Source organism: Pyrgilauda ruficollis, unplaced genomic scaffold (assembly GCF_017590135.1).
Source record: "Pyrgilauda ruficollis isolate IOZ18807 unplaced genomic scaffold, ASM1759013v1 scaffold38, whole genome shotgun sequence".
NCBI classification, from domain to species: Eukaryota; Metazoa; Chordata; class Aves; order Passeriformes; family Passeridae; genus Pyrgilauda; species Pyrgilauda ruficollis.
Genome location: NW_024525267.1, coordinates 8371017 through 8390360, shown reverse-complemented (window position 1 = coordinate 8390360; position 19344 = coordinate 8371017). Strand labels below are relative to the sequence as shown.

The 19344-nt window shown below is 40.0% G+C and overlaps 2 protein-coding genes across 3 annotated transcripts in view; one reads left to right on the top strand and one right to left on the bottom strand.

Moving 5' to 3' along the window:
* PPP2R5E (protein phosphatase 2 regulatory subunit B'epsilon) overlaps positions 1-17749 on the bottom strand; it is a 72724-nt gene extending 54975 nt beyond the window's left edge. The window contains exons 1-2 of one of the 2 annotated variants that reach the window (XM_041476205.1): positions 17617-17749; positions 14869-15032 (exon numbers count right to left, since the gene is read on the bottom strand). In XM_041476205.1, the coding sequence (XP_041332139.1) occupies positions 14869-15025 (157 nt within the window). In that variant the 5' untranslated portion in view covers positions 15026-15032; positions 17617-17749. The remainder of the gene's footprint in view (positions 1-14868; positions 15033-17616) is intronic. The other variant, XM_041476204.1, reaches the window with a different exon arrangement.
* Positions 16067-18366, top strand: LOC121358205 (collagen alpha-1(I) chain-like). The gene is made up of 2 exons (XM_041476162.1): positions 16067-16141; positions 17536-18366. The coding sequence occupies exons 1-2, from the start codon at positions 16067-16069 to the stop codon at positions 18364-18366; spliced, it is 906 nt and encodes a 301-aa protein (XP_041332096.1).
* The last annotated feature ends 978 nt before the right edge of the window (positions 18367-19344 follow it).

Sequence of the window (19344 nt, the reverse complement as noted above, 5' to 3'; positions counted from 1 at the left end):
TACCTTTTTAAACTGCAAGTCCATTGTCATATTTGTCCCACTAATTCTTCCAGCCATTAAATGTCTCTTTTTTTAGGCAAACCTACTAAACAGCTTCCTAATATTTTCAAGTAGTTTTGGTCCAGGTAGCATCTGCCAACCTCTGAGCTACATTTAGCATCCTCCCACAGCTGAAGCCTAACAGACTTCTCTATTGAGACTTAAATCAGCAGCCTCTTTGTCTCCATGCAACTGCTCTTTTACTGAAAATGGTATGGCAGCACAGAGAGCACACCACGAATTTAAGCAGTGAAGCTGGGAGAAAACTTCTTGTCGTCTGAAGGGGGAAAAAAAAGAGTGAAATCCCACTTACTTCCTCACTGGAAAAAATAAAATGCAGGCCGTCCCTGCCTGCAGCCACATGGATGCCACCACAGTGGCAAAAGAGATATTTCCGTGCTCAGAATCACTCACTGCCCTGTCAGACACTTCCCATCCCTGCCAGGGAATGGATCAGATGGAATGATTTCTAAGGGTCTGTACCAAACAAGGCCATGTTTTACATGGTAGCTTTTTTTTCTATAAAGGAAATCTCTACTCATGTAAATAAGTTTCCCTGCAATTTACATCTCCTCACAAGATTGTCCTAAATTTTAAAAGTACATTATACTGAAATTCCACACTAACTTTTTTCTTATGTTTAGTATTAGAAGCATATGTTTTTTCAGTATTATGCATGCTGTTGTAAGAACAAATATTAGGACTGATGAGCCAGATTTACTTAACATTGCTGATCATCTTGCTTCTTCTAAAATATGAAACCAGGAGTATTTGTGTTTAACACCAACTACTTAAAACAAAATAAAATAAGAACTTGCAGGCTTTGAACCCAGGCCTGCTATGCAGTGTGCCTTCATTAATAAAAGACTGTGCTGTGCAAACCTGCCATTTGACATGATCATTATCCTCATTCCCCAAACACCTTATAAAATCAGATTATTTATCACCAGGTGAAATGACAGATCCATCATCCCCTAACAAATGGTACTGAATAACTTTATTAGACAAACACAGACACCTGACCTTTGACAAGTTGTTTTACTTAAGGAAAAAAAAAAGAGGGTTTTTTTCCAGGAGTTTTTTCTCCTTCCATTTCTCTAAGGAAGCAATCCCACAGAAGCACTTTGTGCAATCCTTAGCAAAGCCAGCATCCCAAAGTGTTAAAGCCACCCTAAACAATCCCAGGACAGACTTCAAGACACTCGTGCGGATGCACACACCTTCTCCTTGAACGCAAGGTTAAATTTGTTCACATTCATGCATCCACTCACTCCCAAGTGGTCAGTGCTAAAAAATGCACTCTAGTTTCTGCCTTAGTCATGCACACAAAGGTAAATATTTTGAAGTTCAATTCTACTTCACAAAAGAAAAATAAAACAGAAAATAAATCAATTCATTTTGCGTAACACTGTAGGAGATGTTTAATATTAGCCAAGTGGGAAATTTCATCTTTAATTTTATTTCTAGCGATGAAACACTACAAAACCTCTTTGTTAATTATTTTTGTTTATTCCATAGGCATGAAAATATAAGTATTTATTTTTTTACTAGTCATTTATTTTATCGGTTATTTGCCAAAATGTATCAGTCTGACCTCAGAAGTAAATTTAATCTTCCAAACTTTATTACCTTAGATACCATCTATCACACTATATTCTCCCCAATTCCAAAAATTTAGTTCTGTAGGAGATAAAGTAGATTAAAGACATATTGAGGATTATAGATTATGCAGTTAGAAGAAACACAGGCAAATATTTCAAGTAGCTGACCCTACAGAAAGGAATCACATTCTGTTCTCAAGATGATATACAAAAATAGAAAGCACATTCCACTAGGAAAATATTTACTTAATAATTTATCATTTAAGAACTACTACTTTACAAATGGAAGTACAAAAGACAGCATATTGAAATCCATGTGAAGATACATATGTAGGGATTACAACACATCTTCAGTTTCAACTGTGATTGGATTTACAAAGTTTACTCTATTCCAGCATGAATCACACTCCAGTTTTCCCTCAGAGTCCTACGTTTTAAACAGATTCCAATTTTTCTGGATAGAAGAGGCTGACACACACAATGCTGCCAAAAAGTCTAGAAATAAAAGGATAAAAATCTCCAAGTATCCAACTGGAAAGAAATGCCAGTGAGATATAAGAATCAATTTAGTCCAGACATTAATAACTTCCTTAATGATCTAATGATTAAAATAGCATATAGATAACATCTTCTGAGGATATTAAATAGAGAGCTTTGAGTAGCAGTAAAGTCAGAAATAATACAAAGGAACCTAAGCACATTCATTACACAGCCAGAAAATAATGGGAAATTCAGTTTGGAAAAACATCAGCTAATACATGTGGGAAAAATAATCCCAAATATAGATATTCAATATGGACAAGAAATCTGGGAAACAACAATGCAGAAAAACTGCATTAACAACAAAAGCAGCATGGGCAAAAGAAAAAAAAAAAGAGGGAGGGAGTGTCTGTCCAGCCACTGAATCTAGGAATGGGGGAAAGGCTGAATTACTTCCCTTTCACCCATTTGACAGCTCTTCCAAAATGAAGCACACACGAGTGGGTGCTCTATTCCACTCCTTGTTGCAGCTCTGGGCATGAGATAGGTCCTGTTCCTTCAGACATTTGAAACTACATAGGCAAAAACTACTAACAAGTACTGAGTGCTTTAGCTTAAAAGACCAACTGTAATGAAAAACAGTCTGTGAATTTTTTATTGTATATGATGTGGTGTTTTAGAGTTTTTTTGTTATATTTGATATATCAGAACACTTTAATCCAGAAGTATAATACTTCTCCAAAAGCAAATAAACATGAAAATATCTCATTTCCAAACCATTTGCTTTTTATTGACCATGAAGTTTTGGCACATCTCACCACAACTGAAATTACTTTGAAGATTTTGGCCCTCAAATGAATTTTTGCCATAGTGCAATGCCTGTTCATGTTGGGAACAACTGTACAAAACAAGGGAAGACAAACCAACACTGCACTCGTATCAAATGAGGTCACCTTACAATCCATATGAAGGGCATGGCAATCCTCCTCTGTAAAGTCCTTGATTAATAAAGTTTCTGGAAGAGGAATGATTGCTACTTACCAAACAGGAAATAAGAGAAACTTGCTTCGAGATGCTCAAAGCCTGCTTCTAGCCATTTACTTTTTTTTCTAGGTATTATGGCATTCTTTCATTAGGAGAATAACCCAAAAACTTAAGAAAAATAGTTTTACATTGCTAGTGGAAATTAGAATGTCCCCAATTCCCTTATAATCAGAATCAGCTCAGAAGCATATACAGAAATTCTAAGTATTATTTGGGTTTTGTAGATTGTTTTTTTCTGCTGTGAGGGTGGGATGTTCACCTCAAGAGTGTTAATTGGAAGACTTTGTCCCATTTGAGATTATGGGATATCTGAACCAAAACTTAAATTTGGCCCATGAATCAAAATGCTGTTTATTGAACTTGACTTTGCACATTATGGATGTGGTAGTTTAGGGACAAACAGGACAATAAAAGAGCAGGAAGAGGAACAGACTTGTCCTGAGAAATTCAACACATTTCCCTTGCCACTGGAATTTCCTAGAGTGAAAGGGCGACTAAATATTAAAAAATATTCTGACAAGACCATCAACTCTTTTAAAAAAAAGACAGAATTTTTTATTTATTATTTGGGACACTTGTTTGTTTTGGGACACTTGTTTGTTTTTCCTGAAATTAAAGAAGAGTGAGAAATTTCACTCTGTGACCTGGAATTTCACAGTTAATCGGAGGATGGAGTAAACATAACCTCAAGTACTTTGTTACTCTCTCCCTCCTTGCCACGATTCCCGCTGACTCATGGCAATGAAGTGTTTAGAATTTTTCCAGGAGCCTTTCCACTGCCTGGCTAAAACCTAACCCACAGTATAGAGCTCCTTTGCTCATTTCTCTAATATTAGGAGACTCACAGCAGCTCTTTTTACTTGTGACTGCAGAGATTTAATCTGGCAGCTCAGATCATATTCCAAAGCAATTTACAGCAACAGACACTTCTTCTGAGATTATGGCATCCAAAATACAGGCTAACAACCACCCTGAAATGCTGACTTCTTGAAGGTCATCTAAAAAGCCGCTCTGCATCCCAACCCTCTCCCACATATATAATGGATCTGCTCCCACAAATTTGTCATCCAGCCACACCACATCATTTTTCCAAGAGCCAAGTCCAGGTGCCAGAACTCTAGTCATGGTCTCTACCACTTAAGGAACACAATTTTGGAGCTGCTCTTGTCAGAGGGACTAAGAACCATTTATTTCCATCAGCCTTCCTAGCCCTAAAAAGAAAAACTGAAGCAGCATCTAGTCCTGAGTAAAATACTTGTTCAAGTCTGGGTACAGTCGAAAACAGATACAAACTTTTGCTAAGATTCTCTATCACAGCAGTGGCTGTTTTTCTCTCTCTCTCTCTCTGCCTCACCTTTTCATTCTTTATGCACTTTTAAAGATTAATAGAAATTTCAACCACTGCAGTTTCATAGAACCAGTGAAGAAGGAGGTTTTGTATCCTAGTAAACAGGAGAGGGAGGGGAAAAAAGCAAGAAATACTTATGAGAGTGCATAGGGGAGAACGGAAAAGGAAAATTATTGCATGAATAACAGATACAAAAGACTGTCTTGCAGCAAGGTCTGATTACTGCAACAGAGGCAGGATGGAGCTGGCATGTTCTTCCCAGGGCAGATCTCCATCCTGACAGGTCTAGTCTTGTCTCCATAAGTGCACACAAACAAGCACTGTAACACATGAATGGAGCTGAAGGTGACCAGACTATTTTTTTCTGTATAAGTACAATTTAATTCTATTGAGTTGGTCAATAACCTCTGCAATCCCCTCCACCTGGAGTGCTCACTTAACACGTGTGAGTTTTATCACCCTCTTGTGGAAAAATATGTTATCGTATCCATCAGAGGGTGCAGGAAGAAAAAGAAGTGGGAGTGAGGAAGGCAGTGATAAGGAACAAGCACAGAAGAAAACACGAGAAGTATGGGCTGGGTGGAATAAAGGGAAAGTGAAGGAGAACCAAGATGACACAGTACCACCTCAACTTCTTCAAAAAGCTATCCCAAAAACGTTATTTGAAGACATCAAAAGAGCAAGCTGCCAAATTTACTCGCCCTTGGTAACACTGACAATATTCAACCAATAAGTATTGTTCTCGACAGCGATCCAAGTACTGTCTCAGCTGTAATCACCACCTTTTGCATTTCTGCTTACACATCGATGGGAAAACATTCTCTATAAACAGTTTTGAACAGTTAACCTTATATGAAATCAGAAAACACTAACTAGACTTTCTAATTTATGCAGAGACTGCATATAACATCTATGTCCTGCTGTTGGAATGTGAAAGTGGAGAGCACATGAGCAAAACTTGCCAAGAAAACTAATGAAAGTTTATGCGTTCACAGTACATCCTACTGGGTAACATAAAGGAAAAAATCAGAATATTTAATTCCTCAAAAATCTGAAATCATCCTTCCCTCAGTTTCTAACTATCCACAGTATCAATTTGTAATATGAGAAATTTAACTTGCAGTAGATTTCCTTCGCAGCATAATCCATATGACAAAAGTATTGGAAGCAACAAACAAATTTGCTACCACCTACGCTGTAAAACTTGAAAATCCAACTTCAGTGCAAGCATATGCAAAAAAAAAAAAAAAAAAAAAAAATAAGCCAACCAAGAAGAAAAAAAAAAAAAAAAAAAAAAAAAAAAAAAAAAAAGCCAAGGAAATCATAATAACATTAAACTCATGACACTGCAAAGAAGCATAGAAATCCCAAACAACACACAACTCAGACTAGGTAGCTACATCATGAGCATTATGAAAAAATACATCACACACAATGCATCCCTAAAACTTCCTTAAAACCTTCCAGGAATCCCACAGAAAAATACAGACCACATCCAACTACAGTTAATTCTTAATGACACTAAACATTTTTTCTCCTCAAAGAGTTAGAAACTCACAAACAATTCTAATGACAGATCTCCTTAACCTTATGATAAAATAATACTCAAAGAAATGCTACCCAATTACATTTTTCCCCAGTCAGCCTTCACAATGAAAAATATCAAACAGATAACCATGCTTATATTTATTTCATTGTTTTAATCAAAATCTGACAGCAAAGAACTCAGGACAACACACAATTTCAACTTAACCTTATCCTTCATGATAGTATCTTATTTTTCAGAATAAAAATTTTTGTAACTGAGTAGTTTATCATATCTCCTGCTGGAGGTCAGGTTCTAAAACTGATACTTTTAACCAGCAGGGGCACAAAGGTGTCAGCATTTACTCATGACCCCTGAGATACCACTAATGGTTTACTTCAACTTCTGCAAAATTCCATCAAGTAAGGACAGCTGAATCTGCGACTCATGTTTTGCAGGAGATGCACCTTTTCCAATTCATAAAAATCTTCAGAAATACCCTAATTAGGCACAAACTTCTATAATCAGAACAGCAGACTGCTGTCTGAGGTCTCCACATCTCTTGTAACTCGGTCAGCTCTGAAGTCCAACACTGAGGTATTAGAACAAGCTCTTCAGCTCGGGGAACACGAGAAACTGCTGTTACAGAAGAGCTGGCACCATGTCCACCCCTGTAAAACAGACTTTACAGCAATCTGATATTCTAATTTTTCTTTCGGGAAGCTACCCAGAAATGATCCATTTCACTTTTTTGTTTTCTGCCCATTTAACTAGGTACAGCAGTTCTGCTGTATTATTTTCCTTCTCTGCCCTAGACTCTTGCAGATGCTACAGGAAGGACCTTGCACTTCACACACAAGGAAAATACCACAGTCTAAGAATCTGTCATACATATTGGAAAGGAAGAAGAGTGGAACAATCAATAAAGAGAATAAATACAAAATAATGATCATTTTTTATAAAATGTACTAAAAATGTCCAAGTGTTCTAAAATAAAATCTTAAATACTTTGTTTTCAAGCAAAAAAAAAAAAAAGGTTAATATCAGACATACTGTGACATGAAAAATAAACTTCCTACAGGAAATTCAAAAGTAAAATGATACTGACATGTATAATTCTGAAACTGTACATATTCTTAGATTTGTTTAATATAACAATTAGAAAAAAACTACTGGTGAAAAACCTTCCATTACTGTCGATCATTATTACTCCTAATCAAACTGATTCCTTTTTGGTCTAACTTCAAGACTTTGCTGAAAACAGACAAAATTTTCAATCAAGCGCAACAACTAAGGGCAGAAAAGTATTTTACACTGATTCTTTGGACAGCTGCCTTATCTTTTGAAACGACTGATAAAGATCCTCACACTGTAGCTGCACTGTTTTTTATTTTAAGCAGAAAACCAGACAGAGAAATTATCAACCCTACATAAATATCCACCAGCATTTCAGATTTGCTGAATTAACTGTTTAAGAGGACACAGGATCAAGCACACACTAAAATCAGAAGGAGGTGGAATATTTCTAACAATCTGTTTTACACTGTGGCCCCCAGACACTTGTCTCAGCAGATGAGGCCACACTTGGCTCAAGAACTTCTTGAGGAAGTTTTTACCACCAGAAAAAAACCCTCCTGTCACTGCACCTGCAACCAGAATGACATTACCAGGGAGGTTGCCAAGGAAGATTCTAGTATTTTTCTAATAGATTTGCTTTAACCTCTTATGAAGCAAATTGAGCCCATTTGCTGATACTTTTAAGTTATACAGTTATCAGAGTACAGTAATCCATAAATACCCACCCTACCAAAACTCCCTGAACTCCCCAAGTCCCCTCCTCTGTTACTAAGGATTTTTGCCTGATTGAGTCAAAGAAACAGTAATAACTTGAATGAAAAAACTGTAGGTGAAAGGAAGTTACCCTGAACCTAAAAATAGTTGTGTGTCCTCCTCCCACTCCCCAGAAAGCATTAATGAAAGTGCTCTTTTCTCAGGGACGCAGTAGCTTACAATGGATGAATGTGAAAGGACTGCTGCCTTACTATAAAGCTCTACCAATGAACAGAAGCACTCTCCCATTTGAAAAACAGAAAATTAAATAAACTCAAAACATAAACTTTGTATAAGACATTAAATACGTCTAGAGCTTATGTATATACACTTATGTATTATACACATGTAATATACACAAACACAGATTTTATAAATACACACATAATTCCAGAGATATGGAAAATGTGTTCTTTCACAAGAGTAGAGCTCCATAACATAATCAATTATAAAGGAAGCACTATACTTCAACAATCATGTGCGCTATATAGAAATAATAGCTTGGCTGAACCAGAACTTGTACTTGTTGAAGGTACTTCAGGAAAGGAATATAAAGGAGGTACTTATTACAGAAACAGGAGGTTTTATTACAGACCCATAGAGTTACATTTGGGCACAGAAAAGAAAATGGCAATATTATTAGAGAGATAAGTATTACTGGGAAACATTAGAAAGACATACTGTACAAGTACAGACTGAAACCAAAAATTTTTCATGATGATGGCCAGGTTGGATGGAGCTTTGAGCAACCTGGTCTGTGGAAGGTGTCCCTGTCCACGGCAGGGGGCTGGAACGAGATGATCTTTAAGGTCCCTTCCAACCCAAACCATTCTGTGACTGTGATTCTATGATAAAGTCTAAACATCCTGCAGAAAATCATCAAGATTTTAGACTCAATCTTGTGAAGAGTACAGAAACACATTTTACATAATTACAACTTACTTCACTTTAAAAAATATTAAAAGAAAAAAGAAAAGGAAAAGGTGGGAATCATCATCACTAAACACTTCCAGAAGCCAGACTGAGAAATTCCGGAAGTAAAACAATTACACTGGAGGCTTCAAAGGCAAGGCAAAGCAAAACAAAACAAAAAACCACCTTCCCCCAAAAAACAAAAAATAACCCACCACTACTCTGGCCATAGGAAAACTGTCAGTCCTAGAGAGACTCAGAAATGAATACAGAGAACTGACTGGAAACATTGGAAGACTGGGGTAAGCTGACAGAATTCCTCCCCAACTGCATTTTCACCCATACACTGTTAAGATAAGTGGGTATTTCTTTTACTTAACCTGCCCATTCTCTACAAATGCTGTCCTACAAAAATACACTTCCAATGTGGGAGACAGTAACAAGCAATCAAAAAAAAAAAAAAAAAAAAAAAAAAAAATTAAAAACAAAACCCAGAAAGTAATTAGTGTATTGAAACAACCAGAAACCTTTAAGATTACTGGAAAAAATTTTCTAAAATCAACAGATGTAAACAGACTATAAAGAAGGCTAAGTGCATATTCAAAAACCAACTGACAAGAGCACAACAAAAGTGATGAAATTTATTACTTATGACTAGAACATCATACATATTCATAAAGAAAATACTAAATGGCCTAAGTCCTTCTCCCTTTTGAGATTGTGGCCCTGTTCCCAACTCTTGCACAGAGATGGCCCATTATGTCCAGATTTATATCAACCAGAATGGGCATAAAATTCCTAGAAGCAGTTCCAGGATTCATCCCTGATTATGTACATGCAGCCCAAACCAAGTTCCAGTGTTTCTTCTGTGTAATAAATTAGGAGTCCTAAGATCTATTTCTAATTCTGTAAATAAAGCTGAATTTTATTTTGGGAAATCATAACCACTATGACCCTAAATTCCTGTTTATATATGAGAAGAGAGCATTTAGCTCAGTGATTTTATTAACAGTTTACTGGTATTTGTATATCTGATATCTGTAAAACATTCCAAATGTCTCAAATCAAGAGCAGCAAAGACAAGCTAAGCAGGCAGCTCCCATGGAAGCCAACAGAAAACAAACTCCTTCCTCTTCTACAACTCAAATCATAACTATTTCCCATATGATGAGTTTTAGGTGACATCCATAGGTCTGCAAAGGCCTGGATACTTTTTTTATAATGGAATATTTTAAAAATTCAAAAGTAACTGCATTTGAACAAGAAGTGCACATCTTGCAGTTCTCAGTCAAGAGTCTTTTCGAGTGATTAGGATTTTTTACTCTTTAGGAACCTCAGCATTTGACCAATAGATAAGATTCACAAGAAAAGCTTATAATAAAATCTCAGCTATAGGGAAATAATTTAATGATCAAAAGCAAACAGCAAGTGGAAAGAGAATTTTCCCTTTTTGACTATGCAATGCTCTTTTGTTGCCACTACACCAATTCTTTAATGCCATGGAAACTATCTGATAAATGTATTAGAAGCTCAATAAATTTCATAATATTGAGGTAGCAAAGCAATTGGTACTGTTGACAGAGAACTTCTGCTCTAAGTGCTTATTTAAAGGAGGAAAAACCATCTAAAAATAAAAATCATACTTTGAAATGTTTTCAACAAAAATATACAATAGTTGCAAAGAACATGAAAGTAACCTTCACTAATTATATTAAATCATTGGAAAATGTGGAAGGATGACAGGAAAAAAAACACACCCTGAATTACAAAAATGGGATACAAATGATTTAACAATTAACAGTCTTGCTTTTGGATGGTTTGCTTTGCCTAACTTCTATATTTGTAATGAGGGCCAGGGGGTGGGAACGATGCTGTGAGCAACATACAAGTTTTCTGTGCAATTTCTCAGGATGCTAAATGTGTATTTTTAAGACACATGATGTTTTTAATCATCTCTGTGTATGTTTTCATCCTCTGAACACTCCCCTATCTCTACAGACACCAGGCAGAAATACAAATGAGTTCCCCTCCCCCTTTTGCAGGTAATACTGAAATTGCTCTGTTTTCACATGTCCAGCACTTACAATATACTCTTTTTCCAGCCAAATGCTTTCTAACATTGCACTCCTGCTGTTCCACCTCTAGAGACTTCTAAGTAAAAAGAGCAGCTATACAAAATGAAAGCAAAATAGTCCTCCAATAAATAATACACCTATCCAATGCATCTACAATCCTATTTTCGTCTACAGAACAAGCTCGATTTGAGGCAAGCCACAAACCTGGTTAGCAAACCTGGGAGGGAATCTCAGGCACAGAGATGGAATTACAATCCCAAACAAGGGCCCTTCACCAGCACTGCTCTGTCACAAGCCAGTTACACCTAAGGCACCTGTCAGCCTGGGTAATACCAGCAGCCTCTTCAAAGTAAAGCCAAAATCCATCATGCACTGCAAGATACACCAGGGAAAAGCATGCAACCTTCAAAAAATGCATGCGAGAAACATACAGAAGAGCACACACAGGCAAAATGCAACTGTGCCACAAATCCCATGTGCACTTCCCATTGCATTCCTCTACACTTAAAACAAGGGAGAAAACACTGGGTTTAAAGTGTTATATTGTACATTCGTTAGATTTTAAAAGATAGCATCAGATCAGCTTGTCACAATGCAATAAATAAAAAAATAATGAAATCATCTAAAAATTTAAATCTTTACTCTAGGCAAACAGCAGTTTTTTGACTTGCGGTTTTTCAAAACCTCAACTCAGCCCAGCAGAGCCTCAGAAAGAACACCTTGCTTTCCAAATACATTAAATGTTTGTTTACAAACTGATACCATACACACATTGTTTTTTTAAAAAAAAAATATGAGAGCAACAACTTCATTTCTCTATACTTTTTTTTCCTGAAATGAGCAATACTGAAAATTCCAGTTGTTCTTATTCCATTTCTTAAATAGCAGCTTATCCTCCAGACTTGCACACAGCATCAAAACATAGCATCTCTCTTATTTTTCTTTCCCAAAATATTTTTATTACCGAATGAACAACAACAAGACTGGCTTATCTATCTGTTTTTGCAATACAGTAGTGTATACTCACAGAAGGCAACAGACTGCATTAAAACACTACCAAAACAAGCCATTTCACTATATGTGACTCTGCCCCCAGGGAAAGGAAGGAGAGCAGATAAGATGTGACAGATGTGTAGTCACATCACTTAATACACTACTGGAAGGTGCTCAGATCATTATGGTGACAAGCAGAGTATAAAAACTTGCAAGGAATGGACCAAGCAGTTACCCAGTTTTCTGCATACAAGATTCTTGTAATCACAGAAGATACTCAAGGCCATAAAGTGCTGTTTGAGATAAAGCAGCCTGCCAATGTCAGTATGCAATATATCCACCAAAAAATTTAAAAAAAAATAATAGAAGGGAGCACAGCATGTTTGTGTAAGCAAAATCCCTCCATGATACATATGAAATACATCTGATGAGTATGAATTTGAGGTCTATCCTCTAAAAAGTTCCCATACTGAAATATTTCTGAAGAAATTTAATTAAACTTGAAATTTACCCCAACCAGGAAGCTTATCAATTGCACATCTCCAACTAAGTTCAGTTTTCTGAGACTTTAAAAGGCTACTTTGCTGGCATCTCTTCTCTATTTGGGTTTAAAAGACAAAATTTGCCAGGATAAAACTGGAAATCATACAGTTACTGGACAGAAGGAATAGGACTGGTCACTTGTTGGAAGATGAGTGTGACCATAAGAGTTTAAAAATAATCAGGACATTCATTAAATTAGTCAAGAAAAGGATGAAAAACACAGGAGAAAATAATTTCCTCACTTCTTGCAGACTTAACAATCCTAAATGTTACAAATATTAATGTAGGTCAAGAGTACTTCCAAACAGTAGCATGATTTTTAGCTGCCAGTATCTCTTCTGCAGGGACCAACAGCTCTGCTGTTTAGAGATTGTTAGGCCCAAATCCCACAAATTAATCTGCACAGGTAGAACCCTGCGCCTCTGGGAATCCGTATTAAAGCAAAGAGGGAAAACCAACTCCCAGGATCACATTCTTAATTTGAAGCTGGACCATTGTAACTTATTATGACACTAATCATAAATGTCTCACCAACACTCTCTGCTCCCCATCTGTTTGTTTTATCTTATTATAGTTTTATATCTCAATCCTCAAGACTGGCTGCAGTAGTCAAATTAAGCACCTGGACACACCTGTGTTTCTGCAAGGCGAGGTTCATACTGTTTTACTTATGCTTGTGCCCATGCCTGGTTTACTCCCTGAATGGGACTACAGAATAGAGTGAAATAATTACAACAATAATTTCTTCATTTGTACAAATACAAATCCAAATGTTTTCCACTAATCCATTCGTTTAAGCCAAAGGATAAACTCCAGTCACCTTCCGAAATGTAACAACTAGCATGAAATAACCTGCAGATCAAAAATTACCTGAAAAAGTAAAACTGAGCTTTCAAATTATTTGAAAGAAGTATTTGCTTCTTTATCATATTGTCACAAAACAACAGAAGAGTTCAACAACAAAGAGAAAAAAAAAATTTAGAATCACAGAATAACCTGAGTTGAAAGGAACCCACAGGATCATTGAAGTCCAACTCCTGGCCCTGCACAGGATCATCCAAAGAATCACAAATAATATTCACTGCAGACTACAAAGTCAAATCCAATGGCACCAACCAGCCCTAAACTGAGAAATACTGGATAAAATTCACCACCAGGCACAGTGCAGGGGGGCTTGGTGCACATTTCGCTTGACTCAGGATATTCCATTTGTGCATTCTTCCAGGGAGCCACAGAAAGAAGCCCCCAATACTGCAATGACAGGTCCACTGGAACTAATCCTAGAAACCTACTTTTAATTAAATTTAAAGACCCACATTAGGCTGAGAGATTTTTGGGGGGTTTGGGATTTGTTGAGGTTTTTGTTTTTGTAACTACTGTATCCTTATGAAGTAGGGTTGAGAATTAACCAAAGTGCCGTTCCATATCTGTTACATATTTCAATACTCTGATTAACAAATTTGTCAAACAAGGTAGATGAGAGAACGTGAGGAATATACTTGCCCAAAAAGGAAGAAAAGAGACAGACACAGTATTAAACCTAATAAACTTCCTATTTTCCAGAATTATCAGCACCAGCCATGCCTATTTTCACTACTCAAGGCAGAAATGAAGAATAGCAATGAAAAAGATACAAAGAAGTAAATAAACCATTTGAGAAGTCAGTGTTGAAGACTTCTGAAAGGTGATTTCCCCTTCCTCACCAGACATTCTGAGAGGTGCTCTTGACCCCTGGATTTGTACTGAAATTCAGGGGAAGCAGTCAAGGTATCACAGAGATATTGGCATCCTTTTAAGAGCAGTATGTTGGATCATATTTTTCCTTCTCCAATTAGAGGTTAAATCTGCCAGCAGAAACTCAACCAGCATTGGCATATGCAAGATCTCAAAACAGTAGGGCCTTGCCTAAGACCAGATTGGCAGCATCTTTCCCCTTGGGAGGCTGCAGCTCATGGGACCTTTCCATTTCAAAATCTAGCAGAAGGCAGGACCTGGGAGCTACCCATGCACAAATGGTATGAGAGGGGATCCCATCTCCTCTCTTGCTGTAGGGGCTGCAGTTGGCACCACTACCACAGGGTGCAGATCCACACACCAAGGAAAGATACTAAAAAGCAGTTTCCTTCAGCTCACAAGTTCATTTACCCTCACCAAAATTACTGCTGATTTATGTCAGCTGCTGAGGAGTCACAAACCAGAATCCTCTTGCACAAAGACTGAGAGCCATGAAAATTCAAGTCATGGTAGGGGTTAACATCAGCATTTGAAACTTTCAAAAGTATTGCAAACAATTACCACACCCTCAAGTCACAGATAAAATATTTCGTAGAGCTTAAATACATATATATATCTGGCATGAAACATTTCTCAATGCCTGCAAAATTTCCCTGTGATTCCTGACAATAGAATACTTTGATTTTCAAAGTCGACTGTAGAGTAAAAATTGTTTTATTTATTAAAAACTGTGTTTGATCTTACCTTTTAGCAGAGGCAGTGGAGTTAACTCGATAGGCTTGCCCTGAGACCTGAACTGGGAGGAGCTTTGTGACCTCTTCTGTCTGGCTTTTCTGACGGACTTCCGAGAAAATCCGTCTACTTTATCCACTGATGGAGGAGTAGTTGGTGCTGAGGACATATCCCTACTGAAGGAAAGCATGTGTTAAAAATGTGTTCCAAATGAGTGAAACAGGTAGAGATTAATCTAAACTTTCCAAATATCTTCTTCCTGCACTGCTCTCCTGTTGACAACTCCAATAGATAAACTGTTGAGAGAGCTAACCCATCTTATGGATGGAATAAACTTAATGGAACTTAATTATTAGCATAGTAATTCCTCTTGCTTACTTTTTTATCTGTGTCTTCCATTTGCCAAAAATTTCAGACCTAATGCTGACATCATTGCACTCAGAACTTCATCAGAACAGAACTTTATACACCTGCAGACCTGACTGTAGCTTTAAATTATGCATTCCTTGGGATGAAGTCATTTCAACTTACTCTGCTAAAGAATGGGTACACAAAAAGGCACAGATGGTTTTTTGGCATTAAGGTTACCTATATGCACAGGACAAAAAACACAGGACAGAACAAAAACTCCATTTATTTGTCACACCTACACACAAGATTTTATAGAAATTTAGGAAAGGATAGTAAAAATGTTATAGTAGAAACGTTTCACAATTTCACTGACAAACTGCGCATGTTACTTCTTTATTCTCCACTTCAGAAACACTCAGTTATTTTCCTGAGAGTGCCTTTACATGTAGTTATTCCATGTCCTGGTATTTCTGGACGACTGGCAGTGTGGTAGCAGTAGCTGCTCTAAGGGCATGAGACAGACAAGGTTTGCAGGGAGAGGCAGAGAGCCAAAAAAGGCTTCTGCAAGCAAAAGTTTATTTGTTTCCCAACTTCAGCTGGCCTAAGCAATGGGCATTGCTTCTTCCTACAAAACCTGCCTTGGTGGTACTCCTGCAGCTGATTCTGTACCACTAGCAAACACTGAATTAATACATCCAGCTATTTTATTTACCAGTCTGGTCCTGTCTGTTAAAAAGGCCCATCAGAGCTTGATGAAATACATGAGTAATACTCAAGGGAGAGGAGACGGGAGGAATTCAGGCCTACACGTTACAAGCAGCTCGGCGCACAGTTAACTCCAGCAGCCTCATCTGCACTAATGACAGGACCATTAACGAGGGCAGCTCTGTCGATTTCGGCCAGGACAGGCACCCGGGCAAAGTTAAGCATCGGCGTAAGCACTTGCAGATCAGGGTCTTAGAGCATGTCCTTGGAAAGCATTACTCATCCTCAATGTCTGTTGACTTCAATTACCAAAGTGACTCGTGTGCTACAAGAAGTTGATTCCACAACATACAGAACACTTTCGAGTACTTATTATTTTTATTGAAATAGCTGGTGTCCTTCGTAGATTACTAAATCCACTGAAACAGGCATTATTTGGGTTTGTCTTTTGTAAGAAAAGCTTTTGAAAGCATGATTTGTTGCAACAGTGTAAACAAGCTCCAAAAGATAAGAACTATTTAATGCAAAATTACATATACGTGCACTGAATCTATCAAAAATGGAGTATAAACTCCATAGCTTCTTCAAGGAAGCATGTGCAGCACCCAGAAGCTGAACTGTGCAGCTGGCATTACAATAATGAAAAAAAACCTTATTCCATCTTTTTGATTTCTCCTGAGGTATTCTTTCACTACCAGCTTAGGCTTTCTAAATATAATATACTATCAGCAACATGAACCCGTACCTTAAACTGGTCTTGTTTATCACCCGGGCAAGGAAAAAAAAAAAAAAAGCCACCATCACCAGGGCATTCAGGCCCCAGCCAAGATTAATAAATAAAAAAGTCAGATAAACTGGAATAGAATGGCCTGTACTTTAGTAACCCACTTCTAAGATTTCAACAGTCCGCCAAAAAACACACAAAGTTACCTGTTACATAAACCAAATTGTGAATATATCAGCAAAAATATATTCCCTAAACCTGAATCGGTTTGGCCCGGTCTCATCTCATCAGACAGCTTCCCCTCTTCATCACGTGCATCATTAAAGTGTAACCATCCCTGCAGAAATGTTTGCACGCTCTCTCCAAATGAAATTACAAAAAATAATAAAAATACTAATAATGGACAGCGACTAAAGTAGATCACTTAAACTGCAGGATCATTGTGTCAGCAAGGAGCTTTACTGACACTTCTCTGCTGTAAATTTAGTAACAGTTTTCCTAACCTGCTTTATAAATTATTAAAATCTAATTCTAATTCAACAAGACTACATCCAGCCTAACAACCTTACAGTAAACACTGATCTTTTTTTCGCCTCTCCAAATGAACATTCGCTGCCCTGCATACACTATCACAGGGAAATACTCTGTTTCCACCAACACTGGGGGGGAGAGGGGGCGGGGGGAATAAAGCCCGAGATTATTTATTGTGTGCGAGGGGGAAAGCTGCAAACCCGGCCACCGCTCCCTGCTTCCTCCGCTCTATTCCCCGAGTATTTTGGTAAATACGAAGCCACGCTCATCAGATCCGCCGGTCCCGGGGGTGGGGGAGTGGTGGTGGGGGGGNNNCGGCGGGGAAGGGAGCAGAGGCGCAATTATCCGCTCTCGGCTGTCATTTCCAGACGGGATCTCCGCAGCTGGAACATGTCCTCCCGCAGCCCCCCGCGCCTCCTCCCGCACCGCCGGGCCGCCGATGGAGTTACCTTGGCGCTCCTGGTAGAGAAGCAGGAGACGGAGGGAGGCGGCGGCGGCCTTGGCGGAGCGCGGCCGATGCCTGGCGGCGGCGGCGGCCCGAGTGCGGTTCTCGCCGGGCTCGGTCGCTGCCGCGGCGGCGCAGGAGCCCTGTAGGCCTCGGCCTCGGCGGCGGCGGCAGCGCGGCCTCCCCGGCGCAGGGCGGCGTCGGCGGCGGGTTCAGGCGCGGGCGGCTCCGCTCAGTCCCGTGCACTCCCCGCTGCCTGCGGTGCTGCTGCCTCTTCACATTCCCGGAGAAGGGCCCTGCGAGGCGGGAGGCAGCCGAGCCGAGCCGAGGGGGAGCGGCGGGCGCAGGGGGGGGCAGTGCCGGGCAGGGCGGGGAGCGCTGCTGTTCCGCCGGCGGCTGGCGCGGGGGAGAGCGAGCGGGGGGTCCCGGTGGGCGTCGGGGTCTCGCTCCTATTGTGGCTCTCAGCGGGCTCCGGCCATGGCACTCGCTCGCACGCACTCGCTCTCGCTCACAACCGAGCGCGCTGCTGCCACCGCCCCCCGCCCGCGGACCGCCCCCGACCGCCCACCGGAGCCGCCGCCGGGACGCGCCGCCTCAGTGGCGCCCGGAGCCGCCTTGGCCGCCGGGACCGCCGGGAAAGGGCCGCCCCCTCCCCCGGCAGCGCGGCCCCGCGCGTCCCTCGCCTCTCTCGCCTTTCTCGCCCGCGCGTCGCTCGCGTCCCTCGCCCGGGCGAGCGGCGGGGCCCGTCGGCTGAGCAGTAAAACCCGGCGCTGCTGAGGGGAAACCGCGCTCAGGCTGAGGTAAAGCCCCGTCGGAGCCTCTCGGGGGGCACAGAGCCGCTTCCCGGGGCGGACTGCGGGCGAGGGGCCGCTCTGGGTGCAGCCGGAGGGACCGACCCGGCAGCTCCCTGATTTGGGAAGCAGCCGCTGCACCCCTCACTCATCTCTGCTGCCCTTGGGTTTCTTAGCCCAGTGTGTGAGCGATGTCTGCATCGCTTTTTTTAATTTTTTTTTTTTTTTTTTTGCCCCCAAGTATATTTATATATACTTGGAACCAGGGACCAGCACAAGGACTGCTTGTAGATACCATGCTTAAATATCATAAATTTTGTTTAAATTTATCTACCCGATGGCTTGGTGTTTGATGGTTTTGGTTTGTTTGCTTTTTGCTGGGGGTTTTCCCAAAATACATGGAATGGCTGCAGGGTAAGGAAGCTGGGTGAGGGTCTGCAGCACACAAGTCCTGTGAGGAGCAGCTGAGGGAGCTGGGGATGTTTAGTCTGGAGAGGAGCAGGCTCAGGGGTGATTTCCGTGCTCTGCAAGTCCCTGAAAGGAGGGTGTAGCCAAGGGGTCAGTCTCTTCTCTCTCAGACAAGTGATAAAAACGAAGGGACGCAGTAGGGGATGTCAGGGAACATCCCTGCTGAGCCAGAGGAGGTTTGGGTTGGACATTGGAAAGAATATCTGTGCAGGAAGGGTAATTAGACATTGGAATGGGCTGCCCAGGGAGATCGGTGGAGTTACTGTCCCTGGAGGTGTTTAAGGAAAGACTGGATGTGCCATGGTCTGGTTGACATGGTGGTGTTCAGTCATAGATCTCAGAGGTCTCTTCCAGCCTAACTGATTGTGTGATTCTGTAATGGTGTTAATATAAATGTTCTGTTTTAAAAGTTGACATCTATGAGTAGCAGCCCTCCTATGTTGATATGATGAAATCCCTCTGACGTACAGTCT